The sequence below is a fragment of the Pseudophryne corroboree genome, chromosome 1, assembly GCF_028390025.1.
Source record: "Pseudophryne corroboree isolate aPseCor3 chromosome 1, aPseCor3.hap2, whole genome shotgun sequence".
Lineage (NCBI taxonomy): Eukaryota > Metazoa > Chordata > Amphibia > Anura > Myobatrachidae > Pseudophryne > Pseudophryne corroboree.
The window spans coordinates 301,774,056-301,796,858 of NC_086444.1; the positions used below are offsets into that span (position 1 = coordinate 301,774,056).

General features: G+C 49.5%; 1 protein-coding gene across 2 annotated transcripts in view; it reads left to right on the plus strand.

Moving 5' to 3' along the window:
• The first annotated feature begins 10,899 nt into the window (after positions 1–10,899).
• The window catches only part of ARPC3 (actin related protein 2/3 complex subunit 3), a 48,159-nt gene continuing 36,255 nt past the window's right edge, over positions 10,900–22,803 (plus strand). The window contains exons 1-2 of one of the 2 annotated variants that reach the window (XM_063964404.1): positions 10,900–11,035; positions 20,640–20,739. In XM_063964404.1, coding sequence (XP_063820474.1) covers positions 11,030–11,035; positions 20,640–20,739 — 106 coding nt within the window. In that variant the 5' untranslated portion in view covers positions 10,900–11,029. Of the gene's footprint in view, positions 11,036–11,331; positions 11,356–20,639; positions 20,740–22,803 lie in introns of those variants that run through there. The other variant, XM_063964405.1, reaches the window with a different exon arrangement.

A 22,803-nucleotide genomic window follows, 5' to 3' on the forward strand; every position in this document is an offset into this window, starting at 1 on the left:
TAATTTGGTATCTGACGTACTGTGAGTTTCAGCATCAGATATTATATTAGTGGAGCAATTCAAGATTGCTCTGGTGCAGGAATAGCTGCTCTAAAAAGCAGCAGTCACCATTGACACTGGAAGTTACACAGCTAATTAGTAATGGCTTAAACGTACACTTCCATGTCTGACTTGGCAGTTTTAAGGTGTGTACACATGGTGAGATATATCCTTTCGATTTTGACTATGTAGTCAAAATCGCAAGGAAAGTTAGTGGAAATCGTAAGGTGTTAGGCAGCTTGCGATACCGATTCAATCCCGATGCACACTCCCACGGGGTTGGTATCACAAGGCTAGATAGACTGCGCAGGCAAGTCAATCTTGACTATCTAGTACAAAGTATAGTCAAAATTGGCACTTAGTCAAAATCGTGCAAGGGGGGTCATTCCGAGTTGATCGCTCGCTAGCTGTTTTTTGTAGCCGTGCGAACGCATAGTCGCCGCCCACAAGGGAGTGTATTTTTGCTTTGCAAGTGTGCGAAAGCCTGTGCAGCCGAGCAGTACAAAAACAGTTTGTGCAGTTTCTGTGTAGGTCTGAACTTACTCAGCCGCTGCAATCACTTCAGCTTGTCCGGTCCCGGAATTGACATCAGACACCCGCCCTGCAAACGCTTGGACACGCCTGCATTTTTCCTGCCACTCCCTGAAAATGTTCAGTTGACACCCATAAACGCCTTCTTCCTGTCAATCTTCTTGCGATCGGTTGTGCGAATGGATTCTTCATTAAATCCATCGCCCAGCAACGTTCCGCTTCGTGCCCGTATGATGCACTTGCGCATTGCGGAGAATGCACAGTAGTGACCTGATTGCTGCGCTGCGAAAAACTGCAGCGTGCGATCAGGTCGGAATGACCCCCATAGTCAAAATTGAAAGTACAGATAGTCAAAATCGGTGCCTCTGGGGGAATTCTAGGGAAATCGCATAGTCAAAATCAGGCATAGCAAGGAACTCCACAGAGCACATTTCCACTGTTCCACAGTCCAGTGTTTGTGTGCTTTACACCACTCCATCCAACGCTTGGCATTGGAATTGGTGATTTGAGGCTTGCATTCAGCTGTTGGAGCCAGCTGCCCATTCCATTAAGCTCCCACCGCACAGTTTATATGCTTACATTAATGCCAGTGGAAGTTCAGAACTCTTCAGCTATGGAATCGGCAGAGCATTAGCGTCTTTTATGCACTATCCGCCTTAGCAGTCGTTGACCCCGCTCTGTGATTTTACGTGGTCTTCCGTCTTCGTGGCTAAATGCTTCCACTTTTTAATAATCTCAGTTACAGTTGACTGGAATATCCAGCAGGGATGAAATTTCAAAAACTGTCTTATTGCAAAGGTGGCATCCCATACCTCCCAACATGATCCTCTCCAGGAGGGACAAAATGCTTTGCTTCTGGACTTTTCTCTTAATTTATGATTGCTGACACCGTTTTTGAACAGGTTAATGGATAAGAACAGGTGAAGGCAATCATAAATTATGAGGAAAGTGCAGGAGCAGAGCATTTTGTCCCTCCTGGAGAGGGTTATGTTGGGAGGTATGGCACCCTATCAGTACTGCGTTTGAAGTCACTGATCTCTTCAGAATGATCCATATTGTATCACAAATGTTTGCAAATGGAGGCTGCATGGCTAGGTGCTTGATTCTATACACCTGTGGCAAGGGGTCTGATGATTCTATACACCTGTGGCAAGGGGTCTGATTGAAACACCCGATTTAAATAATTAAAAGTCGTGGCCAAATACTTTTGTCCATATAGTGTAACTGTGATAGCTCCTGCTTTCCTGAGTATTCCAAATACTTTGATTTTACAAATGTAAGGGCAAATTATTCTTTAAACTTACATTAAAGGATGACTGATGGGGCACATAGTTCACAATATCTGCACAGTTATGCACTGCAATGGTTCAATTTGGAATCCATGGCCCTCATTCCGAGTTGTTCGCTCGGTATTTTTCATCGCATCGCAGTGAAAATCCGCTTAGTACGCATGCGCAATGTTCGCACTGCGACTGCGCCAAGTAACTTTACTATGAAGAAAGTATTTTTACTCACGGCTTTTTCTTCGCTCCGGCGATCGTAATGTGATTGACAGGAAATGGGTGTTACTGGGCGGAAACACGGCGTTTCAGGGGCGTGTGGCTGAAAACGCTACCGTTTCCGGAAAAAACGCAGGAGTGGCCGGAGAAACGGTGGGAGTGCCTGGGCGAACGCTGGGTGTGTTTGTGACGTCAACCAGGAACGACAAGCACTGAAATGATCGCACAGGCAGAGTAAGGTTGAAGCTACTCTGAAACTGCTAAGTAGTTAGTAATCGCATTATTGCGAATACATCGGTCGCAATTTTAAGAAGCTAAGATTCACTCCCAGTAGGCGGCGGCTTAGCGTGTGTAACTCTGCTAAATTCGCCTTGCGACCGATCAACTCGGAATGAGGGCCCATGTTAGCAAACTTAAAACCTGTTCTCAATGAATATACACTCTTAAAATAGCTATTGTATCCAGGGCTGGCAACAGCAGTCTTGGGGCCCAGTACAGTGATCTCTCTGGGGCCCCCTCAGATTATATAATGCAATTTGCTGCACTATGGGGGTCATTCTGACCCGATAGTACGCTACAGTTTATCGCAGCAGTGCGATCGGGTCAGAACCGCTCATGCCGCTGCAGTACGATCGCCTCTGCCTGATTGACAGGCAGAGGTGGTCGCTGGCCGGGGGGGTCGAAATGGCGGCGTTTGGCCGCTGTTTTGTGGACGTGGTCTGGCCAACGCAGGCGTGGCCGGACCGTGCGGGGGGGGCGTGCTGCAGCGGCTGCATGACGTCACGCAGCCGCTGCGGTCCGGGGAGCGACGAGTAGCTTCCGGCCAGCACGCTAAAGCTGCGCTGGCCGGAAGCTACTCCTAAAGTGCATAAGCACCGCCACCGCCGGACCCAGGGGACTTGGGAGTGACTGGGCAGGCAGGAGAGGAGAGGTGCATGCTGCGCTCTCCTCTCTCCAACACCCGGTGTCTGCAAGGTGGAGGCCCGACGGTACGGCGTACTGCCATACTTGCAGCACTGGGTGTACCTCAGAATAAGTAAACAATATACAGTACATCTATCTCTGACACAGGGGTGTATTCAATAGATGTCGGATCCTTTCCAACTGATTTGGCCGTTCACGACAATGGGGGTAATTCCAAGTTGATCGCAGCAGGAAATTTTTTAGCAGTTGGGCAAAACCATGTGCACTGCAGGGGAGGCAGATATAACATGTGAAAAAAGAGTTTGGGTGGGTTATTTTATTTCTATGCAGGGTAAATACTGGCTGCTCTATTTTTACACTGCAAATTAGATTGCAGATTGAACACACCACCAGGGCTGTTTCTAGCCAATTTGGCTCCCAGTGCGAGATTTACAAATGCGCCCCCCCCCCCCCATGACATAAAAAAATGCCCCCCCCCCACACACACACCTAGATAAAAAAAAAAATCTAGCGCGTGGCGTGGTGTCATCTAAATGGGTGTGGCCTCATCTGAAAAGACTACCTCACAATCCACTTTTTGACCCTGCTCCAACAGATCACGACAACCACAGGAAAAAAAAATTCTACCATATTAAGCCCCACACAGTAATGCCCCCTGCACCATATTATGCCACACACCGCAATGCCCTTGATACATTAAATCCCCACACTACGGCAGGCAAGAGTCCCCATTTCACACATTACGGCAGGTGTCCCCATTTTACACATTGAGAGAGAGAGAATACTTACAGAGGCGATTACCGCTCTTCGGCCCGCCTCACCAGTCGCTCCTCGCGCCGGCCTTTCCCTCTTCCTAACTTGGGTCCCCCTCTGTACTCCGCTCGGGGATGGGGAGTTTCGCGGAGTGACGGGGTTGCGTCGTGACGTAACGACGCAACCGCGTCATTCCGTGAAACTCCGCCCCCCGAGCGGGTTACTCGGGGAGAAATAGGAGGGTGCGGTTGCACTGCTCGCCTGCCCCAAGAAACGGCCCTGCACACCACACCCAAATCTAACTCTCTCTGCACATGTTAAATCTGCCTTCCCTGCAGTGCACATGGTTTTGCCCAACTGCTAAAAAATTTCCTGCTGCGATCAACTTGGAATTACCCCCAATGCCAATCCAAATTTTTTTTAAGTCGGATTGACATTGTTGGAACCGTGGATTGGTGGCTTAAGCCGCCGATTCACGTGCTTTCAGACAAGTCGGAAATTGCCAACTTGTCGGAAAGGGTTGAATAGGTCGGAACCCCTTCCGACCTTAAAAAGTCGGAAACTGACGTCTTTCCGACAAGACGGCTATTTCCGACTTCAATTGAATACCCCCCATAACTTTTTTACAGCATTAATATGTTGCTATGATTGATTCTAGAGTAAATGGGCAGGATAAATCTGATAAAATAAAAAATTATATATATATCAAAATACTCAGTGGTGCAAGTGTGCAGGTACGCTCAGGTACGGCGTACCCGTAAGAATTTGGCAGCAGGTATGCCGTACCGCCATCCGCACACTTTGCAGCGCACCTGTGACCCGCCCTGCCATTACTGCCGCCTCACACTTTGCCAGGGCTTGTAGGGAGGTGGAGCCTAATCTCCTCCGCTTGCTGCTCCTCAGCTCAGCCTGGGCAGGGAAAGCTGCATGTCCGCAGGTCAGAAGCTGTCCGGTGTACCCGTCTCTATCCACGGTGAGTGGCGCACAGCTCCCCGGAGTGGGGACTGATTGAGGCACTGCCATGCACGGCCTCAGGAACCCGGCACCAGCCGCGTGGAGGAGAGGTGCCGTGATCGAGGGAGAGAGGGGAATCAGGCACCTGGGATGAGGGGGCGGCAGCGAGCACAGCGCTGCATGACTGTGTGATGGTGGCGGGTATCGGGTGACCGGGTGCAGCAGCACAGGCACATATACTGGCAGCAGCAGCCCCACACAGCCTATGTACACTACACACATGCTCAGCGCCCCCCCCCCCACCACACCTCACTGTTCCTTGTGTAACACAGTCAGTGCTGCAAGTATGGCGGTGCTTCGTACCAGTAATAAATTGCCAGTGCCGGCCCAACCTCCGTACTTGCAGCCGCTGCACAACGCGCGCCTCTGCGGTGTCCCTTGTGTCTCTGGCGGCGGCGTGCCTCTGAAATGAGGTGCTGGTGCATGAGTCAATCAAAGCTCGTGGCTCCTGATTGGTCCACGAGCTCTGGTTAGCTCACGGACCGGTGCCTCATTTCAGAGCCACGCCGCCGGAGACACAGGAGAGGCGCACTGTGGTGAGCGGGAAAGCATGTGTACCTGGCACTGCGGGGCATATGTGGCACAGGGGACATATGTGTACTTGCACTGTGGCGGCATAGCTACACCGTGGGGTGTGTATCTGGCAATGTGGGGGCGTATCTGACATATGTGTATCTGGCACTGTAGGGGCATATCTGGCACTATGGGGGCATATGTGTATCTGGCACTGTGGGGGCATATGTGTATCTGGCACTGCGGGCATATCTGGCACTATTGGGGCATATCTGTATCTGGCACTATTAGGGGCATACTGTATGTGTATCTGGCACTGCACTATTGGGTTCATGTGGAGCCGCACTGTCCTGCCTGTTGCTGCCGCTGCTGCCAGAGCCTGTCTCACTTACCACAGGCAGCGCAGCAGTGGCGATGGCGGCATGAAGAGATGTGCCGCTCACCCGCCCAGGAAGACCACACTATCTCAGGCAGCTCTGAGTACTCTCCGAGTCCCGAGCTCCGTCTCCCCAGTGGGCTGCTCTAAATCAAAGGGATAGCCGCAGCACACAGACAGAATCCCACGTGTGACAGGCTGCTGCCTTTTCATAAAGAAGAGAGGAGGCGCTACTTACACTCCAAATATATAGTAATCAGCAGTCGGGGGGGGCTCTCCGTATGTTATAATCTGTATATGAATGTTTAATCCACACTTGGATTTAGAGTATTTTAGTTATTCTAATAAAGCTGTTTTTATATGCCCCTTCCCTCACTCTCCCTGTAAGTCTACCCTCGGTGCCCCTGCCCTCCCCCACCATGTCACCCACTATCCCCCTGTCACCCTTACCATGTCACCCACTATCCACCTCTCACCCTCACCATGTCACCCACTATTCCCCTGTCACCCTCAGCATGTCACCCACTATCCACCTCTCACCCTCACCATGTCACCCACTATCCCCCTGTCACCCACTATCCCTCTGTCACCCTCACCATGTCACCCACTATCCACCTGTCACCCTCACTGTCACCCACTATCCACCTCTCACCCTCACCATGTCACCCACTATTCCCGTCACCCTCAGCATGTCACCCACTATCCACCTCTCACCCTCACCATGTCACCCACTATTCCCCTGTCACTCTCACCATCTCACCCACTATCCACCTGTCACCCTCACTGTCACCCACTATCCAACTGTCACCCTCACCATGTCACCCACTATCCCCCGTCACCCTCACTGTCACCCACTATCCAACTGTCACCCTCACCATGTCACCCACTATCCCCCGTCACCCTCACCATGTCACCCACTATCCCCCCGTCACCCTCATGTCACCCACTATCCCCCCGTCACCCTCACCATGTCACCAACTATCCCCCCGTCACCCTCACCATGTCACCCACTATCCACCTCTCACCCTCACCATGTCACCCACTATTCCCCTGTCACCCTCAGCATGTCACCCACTATCCACCTCTCACCCTCACCATGTCACCCACTATCCCTCTGTCACCCTCACCATGTCACCCACTATCCACCTGTCAGCCTCACTGTCACCCACTATCCACCTGTCACCCTCACCATGTAACCCACTATCCCCCTGTCACCCTCACCATGTCACCCACTATCCCCCCGTCACCCTCACCATGTCACCCACTATCCACCTGTCACCCTCAGTTTCAACCATTATCCCCCGTCACCCTCACGATGTCACCCACTATCCCCCCGTCACGCTCATGTCACCCACTATCCCCCCGTCACCCTCACCTTGTCACCCACTATCCCCCTGTCACCCTCAGCATGTCACCCACTATCCACCTCTCACCCTCACCATGTCACCCACTATCCCCTTGTCACCCTCACCATGTCACCCACTATCCCCCTGTCACTCTCACCATGTCACCCACTATCCCCCTGTCACCCAGTATCCACCTGTCACCCTCACTATGTCACCCACTATCCACCATCACCCTCACCATGTCACCCTCACCATGTCACCCACTATCCCCCTGTCACCCTCACCATGTCACCCACTATCCCCCTGTCACCCTCGCCATGTCACCCACTATCCCCCTGTCACCCTCACCATGTCACCCACTATCCCCCTGTCATCCTCACCATGTCACCCACTATCCCCCTGTCACCCTCACCATGTCACCCATTTTCTCCCTGTAACTCTCTCTCACTGTCACCCTCTCTACCTGTCACCCACTGTCTCCATCACCTAGTATCTCCCTGTCTCCCTCACCATGTCACCCACTATTTTTCTGTCACCCAATGTCTTTTTGTAAGCCACTATTTCCCTGACACTTTCTATCTCCCTGTCACACCTCCTTGCTGAAAAATGCTGCTGTTGCTGCCGGCTGCCAGTGCTTGTCACTCTGACAGGCAGCAGCTGCGCCGGCAGCATGAAAAGCGGCTCCCCTCTCTCTGCCTCCTTACAGAGGGAGCCGCACTGTCCTGCCTGTTGCTGCCGCTGCTGCCAGAGCCTGTCTCACTTACCACAGGCAGCGCAGCAGTGGCGATGGCGGCATGAAGAGATGTGCCGCTCACCCGCCCAGGAAGACCACACTATCTCAGGCAGCTCTGAGTACTCTCCGAGTCCCGAGCTCCGCCTCCCGAGTGGGCTGCTCTAAATCAAAGGGATAGCCGCAGCACACAGACACAATCCCACGTGTGACAGGCTGCTGCCTTTTCCTAAAGAAGAGAGGAGGCGCTACTTACACTCCAAATATATAGTAATCAGCAGTCGGGTGGGGGGGGGGGGTGGCTCTCCGTATGTTATAATCTGTATATGAATGTTTAATCCACACTTGGATTTAGAATATTTTAGTTATTCTAATAAAGCTGTTTTTATATGCCCCTTCCCTCACTCTCCCTGTAAGTCTACCCTCGGTGCCCCTGCCCTCACCCTCCCTGTAACTCCTCCCTCAGTGCCCCTGCCTTCACCCTCCCTTTAACACCCCATCAGCACCCATGCCCTCACCCTCCCTGTAACTCCCGTCAGCATCCCTGCCCTCACCCTCCATGTAGCTCCCCCCTCAGTGTGCACTCACCCTCCTTCTAACTCCCCCCTCAGCATCCCTGCCCTCATCCTCCCTGTAACTCTCCCCTCAGCGTCCCAGTCCTCATCCTTCCTGTAACTCGACCCTCAGTGCTCCTCACGCTCCTTCTAGCTCCCTGTCAGCACCCATGCCCTCACCCGCCATGTAACTCCCCATCAGTGTCCCTGCCTCACCCGCCATGTAACTCCCCATCAGTGTCCCTGCCTCACCTGCCATGTAACGCCCCCTCAGCATCCCTGCCCTCACCCTCTCTGTAACTCCCCCCTCAGCGTCCCAGGCCTCACCCTCCCTGCAACTCCCCCCTCAGCGTCCCAGCCCTCATCCTTCCTGTAACTCCACCCTCAGTGCTCCTCACACTCCTTCTAACTCCCTGTCAGCATCCCAGCCCTCACCCTCCCTGTAACTCCCACGGCCACTATTATCAGTCACCATGACGCCAGCACTGCACTGCTCACTGCTAGTGCTTGACCTACTCTCCCTGCTACATGGGGCACATGGTGGGAAACTAGAGTGACATGGGAGAGCTGAAGTGCTTATTTTGCTGTTGTGTGTTCAACTAGTCGCCACCTCCAAGGGGAGTGTATATTTGCTGTGCAAGTGTGCGACTGCATGTGTACGCCGAGCTACTAAAATCCACTTTGTGCAGTCTCTGCGCAGCCTAGGACTTACTCCTACAGTGCGATCACACAGGGCCGTTTCTTGGGGCAGGCGAGCAGTGCAACCGCACTGGGCGCCCGCCGAGGCACTAACTGTGGCTCCCTGCTGCCCCCTCTTATTTCTCCCCGAGTAAGCCGCTCGGGGGGCGGAGTTTCACGGAATGACGCGGTTGCGTCGTTACGTCACGACGCAACCCCATCAGTCCGCGAAACTCCCCCCCGGAGTACAGAGGGGGATCTAAGTTAGGAAGAGGGAAAGGGCGGCGCGAGGAGCGACTGGTGAGGCGGGCCGAAGAGCGGTAATCGCCTCTGTAAGTATTCTCTCTCTCTTAATGTGTGAAATGGGGACTGTCTGCCGTAGTGTGGGGATTTAATGTATCAAGGGCATTGCAGTGTGTGGTATAATATGGTGCAGGGGGTATTACTGTGTGGGGCTTAATATGGTTGATTTTTTTTTTCCTGTGGTGGTCGTGATCTGTTGGAGCAGGGTCAAAAACTGGATTGTGAGGTAGTCTTTTCAGACGAGGCCATGCCCATTTAAATGAGGCCACACCCATTTAGATGAGGCCACGCCCCCTTGCCGGGTGCGCACACAAGTTTGTTTGTTTTTCATCTAGGTGTGTGTGGGGGGACGGGACATTTTTTTATGTCATGGGGGGGCGCATTTTTAAATCTCGCACTGGGAGCCAAATTGGCTAGAAACAGCCCTGCGATCACATCAGGCTGATCGGGGCCGGAGCTGACGTCAGACACCTTCCCTGAAAATGCTTGGGCACACCTGCGATTTTCCGGACACTCCCAGTAAACGGTCAGTTTCCACCCACAAACGGCCACCTCCTGTCAATCACCTTGCGAACGCCCGTGCCAACGGATTTTTCGCATCATCCCCTCGCTGACCAGCGACACCCTTTGTTGCTGTCCAACGCGCGTGCGCTGTTAATACCTGATTGCCCACTGTGCGAAAACATACAGCACCGATCAGATCTGAACATACTTGCCTACTCTCCCGGAATGGCCGGGAGGCTCCCGAAAATCAGGTGACCCTCCCGGCCCCACGGAAGAGCAGACAAGTCTCCCGGTTTTTAACTTACCCCCTGCCCGGCCGCCCACTTTGAGAGTAAAGTGGGCGGTCTGGACAGTAGATGACGCGATTCTTGTTGAATCGCGTCATCATAGTCACGCCCCCTGCTATAAAATGCCGGTTATAGCGGCATTACCGAGCGGGGGTGTGGCTCAATGGTGTAACCCCACCCTTATTCCGCCTCTGTCCCTCCACCCTGCCCTGTTCCGCCTCCTCCCCGCCCACTCCTCTCGTCATTTTCCTGCCCAGCCCCTCCATTGAGCCGTCCTGGCAGCTCTCTCCCGGAGAGAGCTGCCAAAAAGTAGGCAAGTATGGATCTGAATAACCCCCTTAGTGTGGATCTGGCCTTCTCAAAGTATTTCAGTTGGATCTGGCCTTTAGTAATTCAGCAATTTAGGGGTGCCAAAATAAGACTATATCTTGCCTGCCCGCCCGCCCCAACCTAAAAACGTTCTGACGCCCCTGGTATAATGCATAACTCAAGTGCACCTGATAAACCTAATCCCCAGAGGAGGAGGGCCTTCCTCCCCTGTTCCCTTGTGGGCCTGTCCGAACCTGAGTCTATAATTAATACTTTGAACAAGCTAAAACAAACACTTCTAGGTGCTCTACAAGCTATTGAATCATGGGTGGGTACACTTTTTCCACACAGAGCTTCTTCTTATTGGTAGTTTGTTATTTAAAAAATTGATTAGAAAGTAGAACTGTAAGATGCACATAATTACGCTTCGACAAGTAGTCTCTGTGATCATGTGTCACAGGATAACGTAATGCACATAAACGACCCCTAGCGGCCGCAGGCGGTATCGCGGACATGCAGCATTGTCAGGAGCTTTGCTGCCCCTGGTGGTAGTCGGCAGTAGCGCACGTCTTGTACTTCCTGTATCAGGCACCCAGGGTGGGACAGCGGAAGTGTGGGAGCGACATCGCCGGTGAATAGAGATCGGTTTCTGCCTCTCATCGTGTCATCATGCCGGTAGGTATCCTTCGTGGTAGCGCATACACGGCCCATTCCTCCAGAGCCAGCAGCGCCGCGTGTAGCCGGGTGAGGAGTGCCGGCTTGGGCGCCGGGTAGATGCTGGCAGTGGGGCAGAGATAGAGAGAATCCTTATTATACCTATAGTAATAACCAGCTACCTGCCTGCACCCACTGTACGGCCGGCTTTCTACACCTCACCCTACACATAGACCTGTCCCTGTATGGGGCTGATGTGCTGCGGATGTCAGACATGGGGGTGAGTCACCGCTCCCCTGCCTGCATCCTCCACAGTACACAGCATACACCCTTTTTAGCAGGTATGTATTGCCCTTTTTATATCATGAAGTCCCTGTAATAATGGCACACAGACACCCCGCACTGTATCATGTGGTGTCACCGGGGAGGCATGCATCTTGTATTACCTGTCAGTGTTTGCTATCTGATGTGCTGGCATTGTAGCATAAGTGTATATAGAATTTCTGGACACAAGTTACAGTATGTGATATACTGCAGGTAGGTGTACTATTGGGGTGCAGGTAATTGTGCACTGTTGAGGCACAGACACATACTGTATCTGTATGGTGTCTGCTGTGTTAAAGCTGCGCTCCTGGTAACATGACATGTATGATTCAAGTGCTCAAACAAAAAAGGGAACATGTCAGGGCCCGGAAGTGGCATTTGGTGGATACACCGATATGTCACTGCTTAGCACATACTATATATGGAAGAAAGCTGCAATAGCTTCTGAGCATAATGTGCATGATAGAACGTGCTGACATTTATTAAGATGTTATTTATGGATTGAATTTATGAGTTTTCTTAATTTCTCCCAATAATCTATCTGAGCCAAATGTACCTTCCTCTTTCATTCTTATTTTAAATAGACCTTTTCAGTCGCCACAAAAATGACATTTCCATCAAGCAAATATATATAATTGGAACTAGCATGCCATGCAATATAACGGCTTATATCGCCCCCTTAAGGGCCTCCCACTTTACCTGTGCCTATCTAGCACTGACTGTGTGGTTTTACATCACTTAGCTCCTTTCAGAGAGTCTCCATGTAAATGGATTTTGTGGTCTGTGGTGTGCTATATTTAATGCATCATTATTGTGATATCTGGTACCATCTAATTTTCTCCTCGCTCTTATTTCCTTATCTTCTCATGCAAATATATAAAAATATGACCAAGGTCTGTGTCTGATTTACCTTGTGTATGTATGTGTGTATATATATATATATATATATATATATATATATATATATATATATATATATATATATATATATATATATATATATATATAATCACACACACACACACACACACACACATATTTCTCTAACGTCCTAGTGGATGCTGGGGACTCCGTAAGGACCATGGGGAATAGACGGGCTCCGCAGGAGACTGGGCACTCTAAGAAAGATTTGGTACTACTGGTGTGCACTGGCTCCTCCCTCTATGCCCCTCCTCCAGACCTCAGTTAGAATCTGTGCCCGGACAGAGCTGGGTGCATTTTAGTGAGCTCTCCTGAGCTTGCTAATAAGAAAGTATTTTAGTTAGGTTTTTTATTTTCAGAGAGCTTCTGCTGGCAACAGACTCTCTGCTACGTGGGACTGAGGGGAGAGAAGCAAACCTACTAACTGCGGCTAGGTTGCGCTTCTTAGGCTACTGGACACCATTAGCTCCAGAGGGATCGAACACAGGAACCTAACCTTGGCCGCCGTCCCCCTCGCAGAGCCAGAAGACAGAAGCTGGCGGGTTGAAGCAAGAAGACGTCAAAATCGGCGGCAGAAGACTCCTGTCTTCATATGAGGTAGCGCACAGCACTGCAGCTGTGCGCCATTGCGCCCACACTAACCCACACACTCCGGTCACTGTAGGGTGCAGGGGGGGGCGCCCTGGGCAGCAATTAAGTACCTCCTGGCAACAGCAGCATATATACAGTTGGACACTGTAATATGCATGAGCCCCCGCTATTAATTTTACACAAAATCGCGGGACAGAAGCCCGCCGCTGAGGGGGCGGGGCCTTCTTCCTCAGCACTCGCCAGCGGCATTTTCTCTCCACAGCTCCGCTGAGAGGAAGCTCCCCAGGCTCTCCCCTGCAGAAGCACGATAGAGAGGGTGAAAAAGAGAGGGGGGGCACATAAATTTGGCGTAAAAACAATATATACAGCAGCTACTTGGTTAACACTAAGTTACTGTGTGATTCCTGGGTCATATAGCGCTGGGGTGTGTGCTGGCATACTCTCTCTCTGTCTCTCCAAAGGGCCTTGTGGGGGAACTGTCTTCAAATAGAGCATCCCCTGTGTGTGTGGTGTGTCGGTACGTGTGTGTCGACATGTCTGAGGTAAAAGGCTCCCCTAAGGAGGAGATAGAGCAAATATGTGTGTGAGAGGGTGTCTCCGTCGACAACGCCGACACCTGTTTGGATATGTGTAAGTGCTAAGGTGAATTTATTGCACAAAAGATTAGAGAACAGACAGGAAATCTACCCATGTCTGTCCCTATGTCACAGAGACCTTCAGAGTCTCACAATCCTCACTATCCAAAATAATAAACACTGATATCGACACAGAGTTTGACTCCAGTGTCGACTACGATAATGCAAAGTTACAGCCAAAATGGCAGAAAGGTATTCAATATATGATTATTGTAATAAAAGATGATTTGCATATCACTGATGACTCATTTGTCCCTGACACAAGGGTACACATGTTAAGGGGAAGAAAGCTGAGGTAAATTTCCCTCCTCTCATGAGGAAAAAGAGTGGGAATCTCCAGACAAGAGACTGCAGCTTCCCACAAAAAATTCTCAGGCAGTATCCTTTCCCCACTAGGGCCAGGATGTGATGGGAATCTTCCCCTAGGGTGTCACGTTTGCCCAGAAGGTAGCACTAGCTATTCTCAGGGATCCTGCAGATAGCATGCACATTCTAGTACACTACTCAGACCGGCGATTGTGTCGGCATGGGTTTATAGCGCTGTGGCAGCGTGGACAGGTACCTTATCAGCAGAGATTGAGACCCTAGTATGCATATAGATATATATATGTATATATAGAGATATCTATATTTAAAAGATTCTGTCTTAAGAGATAGGTATATATATATAAAACATGCCCAAAGAGACATGAGTATACTGGGTCCTAGAGTCAAAGCTATGTCGATTTCTGCTTGACGTGTCCTGTAGAATATGCAATGGACAGATGATGCCGATTTAAGAGGCATATGGTAGGCTGAGGATTGTGTGGAGAAGGGTTCTCGGACCTGGTCTCCACAGCTATAGCTGGTAATTCTGATATTTTGCCTTATATTCCTGCACAGCCTAGGAAAGCACGACATTATCAAATGCAGCCTTTCAAATAAAGAAACAAGAAAGTCCGAGGTGCGTCCTTTCTTGCCAGAGGCGGGGGCAGAGGAAAGAAGCTGCACAACACAGCTAGTTCCCAGGAACAGAAGTCCTCCCCGGCCTCTACAAAAATCCACCGCATGTCGCTTGGGCTCCACAGGCGGAGCTAGGCCCGGTGGGGGCACGCCTTCGTAAGTTCAGCCACAAGTGGGTTCACTCCCTGTTAGATCCCTGGGCAATAGATATTGTGTCTCAGGGATACAAGCTGGACTTTGAGAAGATGCCCCCTCACCGACGGCCCTGACGGCTTCCCCACCACGAGAGGGAAACAGTGTTAACTGCAATTCACAAATTGTATCTTCAACAGGTGGTGGTCAAGGTTCCCCTCCTTCAACAAGGTGGGGGTTATTATTCGACCATGTTGTAGTCCCGAAACCAGACGGTTCGGTCGGACCCATATTGAATTTAAAATCCCTGAACATATACCTGAAAAGGTTCAAGTTCAAGATGGAATCGCTAAGAGCGGTTATTGCAAGCCTGAAAAGGGGAGATTTTATGGTGACTCTGGACATAAAGGATGCATACCTTCATGTCCCCATTTATCCACCTCATCAGGCGTACCTCAGAATTGCGGTACGGGATTGTCATTACCATTTTCAGACGTTGCCGTTTGGTCTCTCCACGGCCTTGAGAATATTCACCAAGGTAATGGCGGAAATGATGGTGCTCCTGCGGAAGCAAGGTGTCACTATTATCACGTACTTGGACGATCTCCTCATAAAAGCGAGATCAAGAGAGCAGTTGCTGAACAGCGTATCACTTTCGTTGGAAGTGTAACGGCAACACGGCTGGATTCTATATATTCCAAAGTCGCAGTTTGTTCTTACAGCTCATCTGCCTCTCCTAGGCATGATCCTAGACACAGACCAGAAAAGGGTTTATCTCCCGATAGAAAGAGCTCAGGAGCTCGTGACACTGGTCAGGAATCTATTAAAACCAAAACAGGTGTCAGTGCATCACTGTACTCGAGTCCTGGGAAGGAGGGTGGCATCATACGAGGCCATTCCCTTCGGCAGGTTCCATACGAGGACCTTCCAATGGGACTTAATGGACAAGTGGTCCGTATCACATCTTCAGATGCATCGGTTAATCACCCTATCCCCCAGAGCCAGGGTGTCTCTCCTGTGGTGGCTGCAGAGTGCTCACCTTCTCGAAGGTCGCAGATTCGGCATTCAGGACTGGGTCCTGGTGACCAAGGATGCAAGCCTCCGAGGGTGGGGGGCAGTCACACAGGGAAGAAATATCCAAGGGCTGTGGTCAAGGCAGGAGACTTGCCTTCACACCAATATCCTGGAACTAAGGGCCATATACAACGCCCTAAGTCAAGCGGAGACCCTGCTTCGCGACCAACCGGTTCTGATTCAATCAGACAATATCACCACAGTGGCTCATGTAAACCGCCAAGGCGGCACAAGGAGCAGGGTGGCGATGGTAGAAGCCACCAGAATTCTTCGCTGGGCGGAGAATCACGTAAGCGCACTGTCAGCAGTGTTCATTCCGGGAGTGGACAACTGGGAAGCAGACTTCTTCAGCAGGCACGACCTCCACCCGGGAGAGTGGGGACTTCATCAAGAAGTCTTCGCGCAGATTGTAGGTCGGTGGGAACTGCCACAGGTGGACATGATGGCATCCCGCCTCAACAAAAAGCTACAGAGGTATTGCGCCAGGTTAAGAGACTCTCAGGCGGTTTGTGTTTCCTCCTCTTCCTCTCTTACCCAAGGTGCTGAAAATCATAAGGAAAAGAGGAGTGAGAACAATACTCATTGTTCCGGATTGGCCAAGAAGGACTTGGTATCCAGAGCTGCAAGAAATGCTCACAGAGGACCCATGGCCTCTGCCTCTAGGGCAGGATCTGTTGCAGCAGGGACCTTGTATGTTCCAAGACTTACCGCAGCTGCGTTTGACGGCATCGCGGTTGGACGCCGGATCCTAGTAGAAAAGAGGGATTCCGGATGAGGTTATTCCTACGCTGATAAGGGCTAGGAAGGACGTGACGGCTAAACATTATCACCGTATACGGCGAAAATATGTTGCTGGGTGTGAGGCCAGGAATGCCTCTACAGAGGAATTCCAGCTGGGCCGTTTCCTTCTCTTCCTACAGTCGGGAGTGACTTTGGGCCTAGAATTGGGGTCCATTAAGGTCCAGATTTCAGCCCTATCCATTTTCTTTCATAAAAAAACTAGCTTCTCTACCTGAAGTTCAGACGTTTGTAATGGGAGTGCTGCATATTCAGCCCCTTTTTTGTGCCACTAGTGGCACCTTGGGATCTTAACGTGGTGTTGAGTTTCCTGAAATCTCACTGGTTTGAGCCGCTTTAGACCGTGGAGTTAAAATATCTCACGTGGAAAGTGGTCATGCTATTGGCTTTAGCTTCGGCTAGGCGTGTCAGAATTGGCGGCTTTGTCACGTAAAAGCCCCTAACTGGTTTTCCATATGGACAGGGCAGAATTACGGACTCGTCCGCAATTTCTGCCAAAGGTGGTGTCATCTTTTCATTTGAACCAACCTATTGTGGTACCTGCGGCTACTCGGGACTTGGAGGATTCCAAGTTACTAGTTGTAGTCAGGGCTTTGAAGATTTATGTAGCCAGATAGGCTGGAGTCAGGAAACCTGACTCGCTGTTTATCCTGTATGCATCCAACAAGCTGGGTGCTCCTGCTTCAAAGCAAACTATTGCTCGCTGGATCTGTAACGCGATTCAGCAGGCTCATTCTGCGGCTAAAAATCAAACAAGCAAGAAAGAAAAGTTGCAGCGCATATAGATTAGAATTAATAAGATTCTATTTATTAAAACACATATAAGAATAAAAATATATATATTTAAACAAACTGTGCAATTTATACCACCGGCCGGTCAGTACATTTTTACAATAATTAATGCATGCATATATCAAATGTAGCATAAATTGTAACAAATTGCTTCCTCTCTGTTCAATCACTTTAAGCAATAAAATTATAATATAATCTGATATATCTGATAATTATACAGACTGGATAATGCGCTCAGAAGTTTTTCCTTTGAGATTATATATCAGTCATTTTTGGTGAAGAAGATAATGATGGTAAGATATATTTCTCACTTCAGGTGCAGGTAATTATGCTGTGAATAACTGCAACCTGTAATTGAGCCGATGCTCTCTCTCACTGAAAATGTGTCTGGCCAGACGTAAATACAATGCGGTCTCACCACTCCTGTGCGTGGGTACTTTCACCTGGAATGTCCTCCCGGCTGCTGGTGCTCTCAACCTTTTATTGTGCAGTCATCTCTGGGGGATCGTATAAGCGGTGAAGAATTCCAATCGCATCTTAATGGAGTGTAGGATTTTGCTGAAAAGACCTCCGGACAGCAGTATAACAGTCTGAATGAGTGGTTAACGCGTTTCCCCGCCTCCCTCCGGGTTCAGCGGCTTCATCAGATTAATCTAATAGGGGTGAGTAGCCCTATGTTGCTGGCAGCATATTGATTAGGAGTGACAGAGCGCCAGATTCAGCATTTTGTTGTTCATTCTGCGGCTGGCTTGCCGCCTCCAAAATCAGTAAAAGCCCATTCCACAAGGAAGGTGGGCTCTTCTTGGGCGGCTGCCCGAGGGGTCTCGGCATTACAGCTTTGCCGAGCTACTACTTGGTCGGGATCAAACACTTTTGCAAAATTCTACAAGTTTGATACCCTGGCTGAGGAGGACCTTGTGTTGCTCATTCGGTGCTGCAGAGTCATCCGCACTCTCCCGCCCGTTTGGGAGCTTTGGTATAATCCCCATGGTCCTTACGGAGTCCCCAGCATCCACTAGGACGTTCGAGAAAATAAGATTTTACTCACCGGTAAATCTGTTTCTCGTAGTCCGTAGTGGATGCTGGGCGCCCGTCCCAAGTGCGGACTTCTTCTGCAATACTTGTATATAGTTATTGCTTAAATAAGGGTAATGTTATGGTTGCATCAGGTTTGTCTGATGCTCTGTTGTTGTTCATACTGTTGACTGGGTATGTTTTCACAAGTTATACGGTGTGGCTGGTGTGAGTCTTACCCTGGATTCCAAAATCCTTTCCTTGTAATGTCAGCTCTTCCAGGCACAGTTTCCTTAACTGAGGTCTGGAGGAGGGGCATAGAGGGAGGAGCCAGTGCACACCAGTAGTACTAAATCTTTCTTAGAGTGCCCAGTCTCCTGCGGAGCCCGTCTATTCCCCATGGTCCTTACGGAGTCCCCAGCATCCACTACGGACTACGAGAAATAGATTTACCGGTGAGTAAAATCTTATTTTTGTTGTATGCATTAAATGTATACATTATGATTTATATTTTCAAGGTAGCAAAAATATAAAAAAAAATAGAAGTGTATATACTTGAATAAACATGATCAATATATAGATTATCCTAGAGACTAACATAATCTGTGTAATGCGTGTTGGGATCTGGTCTTTAGGTCGACATGGTCAATAGGTCGACAGGGACTCTAGGTCGACATGACTTTTTAATTTGTTTTTCCCATTTTTTGAACTTTTTCATACTCTACGATCCACGTGGACCACAATTGGGAACTGTAACCAATTGTGAGGCATGCGAGGGGACACTGTGCACTAATTGGAGTTCCCGGTCACTGTACGGAGAAAATGACACAGAGAAAAGTTTAAAAAACAAACAAAAAAAAACCTCATGTCGACCTAGAGTCTCTGTCGACCTACTTACTGTTGACCAATAGTGGTTGACCTAGACACTGTTGACCTAAGTCTAATCTACCTAACATACCACACCCGTGCGCGTTAATGGAAGACTATTAAATACAACTTGAACAATTAAAAAAACATTTTAATTATCATAGTGATATGGTATGGTCCTAAAGAATAGCATTTTGCAATCAAATCAATAAATTAAGAAAAATGGCCTTGTGTTTTTATTTTTTTTAAACTCATGAGAAACTGGTAAATACTATGCTATAAAAACAAATCAATAAATCAACAATTTTGCATATCTTCATTTCTAGCATAAAACAAGTTCTTAAACATTAGACTCACAAAAAATAGATCACTTTTTATTTTTATGATGGCTTAAAAACTTGCCCTTCATTTAGTATCATAGGAGCAGATTTAACAATGCTTGTTCTCACTCATTACTAATGATAAATGGTGCTCCGGCGGGTGGTCTTCAGGTTGCCGGCGGCTGGGCTCCCGGCGTCCACCAAAACAGCGCCGGGAGCCTGACCGCCGGCATATCGACATCTTTTCTCCCTCTTGGGGGTCCACGATCCCCCTGGAGGGAGGATAGCGTGGCGCACGTGCCATCGTGCCCGCAAGGGCTCATTTGCGCTCGCCCAGCTGTTGGTATGCCGGCGGTCGGGATTCCGGCGCCGGTATGCTGGTCGCCGGGACCCCGACCGCTGGCAAACTATACTACACCCACCCGCTCCAGCCAGTCAGCTCCTGTCATGTGTTTGAAAAATTACATTAAAGAGCTGATTGGCTGGGGCACGATTTCTTATTTAAAAATTTCACTTGTTAAATCTGCCCGATATTTTGAAACCTTTGTGCATGTCACTTTTTTTATTCAGCCAGATGTAAAAAAAAAAATGGGTTGACCAAGATGGTCACTAAATCACGTGTTCCAGAAACATGTATCCTGTTTGTCATGTCTGTTGTGGAAATGCACAGAGGCTCTTAAGGGGGGTACACACGGAGCGATAATCTAAGCAATCTGACTAGATTGCTTAGATTTTCAGCAACATCGTTCCGTGTGTAGCCCCCTCAGCGATAGCGATGCGCGGCCCCGCACATCGCTATCGCTGCTGCTAGATTGGCCTGCATGCAGGCCAATCTAGCGGGTCGCTTACTTCACCCGCTGGGTGAAATGAGCGCCCCCCCCCCCCCCGTCTCCCCCTGCACGCTCAGCACAGATCGCGCTGTGCTGAGCGCCGGGAGAGATGTGTGCTGAGCGGTTCGCTCAGCACACATCTCTCCCAAATCGGGCCGTGAGTACTGGCCTTTAGGGACACTTTTAGGACAACTTATTGTAGAAGAAGGCTGTCAAAATGGAGCCCTTAAGCCATGTTTTCTCCTTTAAACTTCTGATGCTTGCATAGCTCCTATAACAAGATGTCACGTTCTGTAGTCGTCATTCACTTGTAACACATCTGTGTCTTCCCCCATTAATTGTGCTCCTTAACTTAAAAATGATCTGCCTGTTTGTTATGTTATAGGCCTATCACTCCATGCTGATGGAATCAGACGGCAAACTAATAGGAAACATGGCATTGCTGCCAATCAGAAGCCAATTCAAAGGACCCGCCCCCAGAGAAAGTAAGTCCTGCAGTGTTTTGTGAAGGTTTCATGCACATTCCTGTTCCAGGTTTGCAACAAGTACCAGCTTGCGCCATAGTAATCTGTGCTACAAGACAACTTGTTGTGTTTGAGTGTTCGTTTCTCTATACATTTGATTTTCCAGAATCAAACATTTCAACAATATCTCGCTCTGTGTCTCTCTCTCTCTCTCTCTCTCTCTCTCTCTCTCTCTCTCTCTCTCTCTCTCTCTCTCTCTACATAATGTAATTGTGGTGCAGAAACTACACTAATTTGTAATTAAATGCTATTAAAAGGTACATCATACAAATTATTTAAATATTGAGCAGTGATGTGGCTAGTTTGTTCCATACAGTATGTAAACATTTGTTTCAGCCAGTACATTTTGAAATACAAAAAGCAACATTGCCACAGGCTAGATGGAAATACCCAGTAGAATGTTTTTTTTTCTTCAGTGCAAGCTGTACATGTGGCATCAATTTTACTTATTCCTAATACCCTACATATGCAATGTATAAGCTGGGTGAAGGCAGGGTGGCAGGTCCTGTAGTATAGTTAGCGGGTGGATCTATGGCTGTAGAGGACAGTAAGGGATGAATGCAGGGGAGCCATTCCTGTAGTACATTTGGGAGGTGGGTATATGGCTGTACAGGACAGTAAGGGGTGAAGGCAGGTGGCAGGTCCTGTAGTATAGTTAGCGGGTGGATCTATGGCTGTAGAGGACAGTAAGGGATGAATGCAGGGGAGCAAGTCCTGTAGTACAGTTGGGAGGTGGGTATATGGCTGTACAGGACAGTAAGGGGTGGAGGCAGGGGGCAGGTCCTGTAGTATAGTTAGCAGATGGGTATATGGCTGTACAGGATAGTAAGGGGTGAAGGCAGGGGGCAGGTCCTGTAGTATAGTTAGCAGATGGGTATATGGCTGTACAGGCTAGTAAGGGGTAAAGGCAGGGGGCAGGTCCTGTAGTATAGTTAGCAGATGGGTATATGGCTGTACAGGATAGTAAGGGTGAAGGATGGAGAGAGAGAGAACCCCCTCCTCGGAGCATTTATGCTGCGACTTACATTACGTCCCCCTTGTGCTCAGCAGCAGCAGTAACCAGCCGGTTCCTGGACCTGGAAGTCCATTTTTACACTATTGTATACAGCAGATAGCACTATCACTGTTGGGATGGATGTGAACGCTACACCCACAGGTCTATTGAGCTGTGGGCGAAACACACTCTGCACCACCCTAGTTCTAGCTCTGTTTGCGCAGTTCTTGCAGATCTACAAAAGCCAATATTACACTTTGTGCCTGATTCAGATGTGGTTATAGGAAACATGTAATGCTTACATATGTTAATGCTGCAGGAGGCAACTGGTATAAATAGACGCCTCCTGCATGCATGTGTAATCCAGTGCCGGATCAATCTGCGACACCATCGGCCATCTAAGTAACCCTCATTTCTCTAACGTCCTAGTGGATGCTGGGGACTCCGAAAGGACCATGGGGAATAGCGGCTCCGCAGGAGACTGGGCACAAAAGTAAAAAGCTTTAGGACTACCTGGTGTGCACTGGCTCCTCCCCCTATGATCCTCCTCCAAGCCTCAGTTAGATTTTTGTGCCCGAACGAGACGGGTGCAGGCTAAGGGGCTCTCCTGAGCTGCTTAGTGTAAAAGTTTAAAGTAGGTTTTTTATTTTCAGTGAGACCTGCTGGCAACAGGCTCACTGCACCGAGGGACTAAGGGGAGAAGAAGCGAACTCACCTGCGTGCAGAGTGGATTGGGCTTCTTAGGCTACTGGACATTAGCTCCAGAGGGACGATCACAGGCCCAGCCATGGATGGGTCCCGGAGCCGCGCCGCCGGCCCCCTTACAGAGCCAGAAGAGTGAAGAGGTCCGGAAAATCGGCGGCAGAAGACGTCCTGTCTTCAATAAGGTAGCGCACAGCACCGCAGCTGTGCGCCATTGCTCTCAGCACACTTCACACTCCGGTCACTGAGGGTGCAGGGCGCTGGGGGGGGCGCCCTGAGACGCAATAAAAAACCTTTGTTTGACAAAAAATACATCACATATAGCTCCT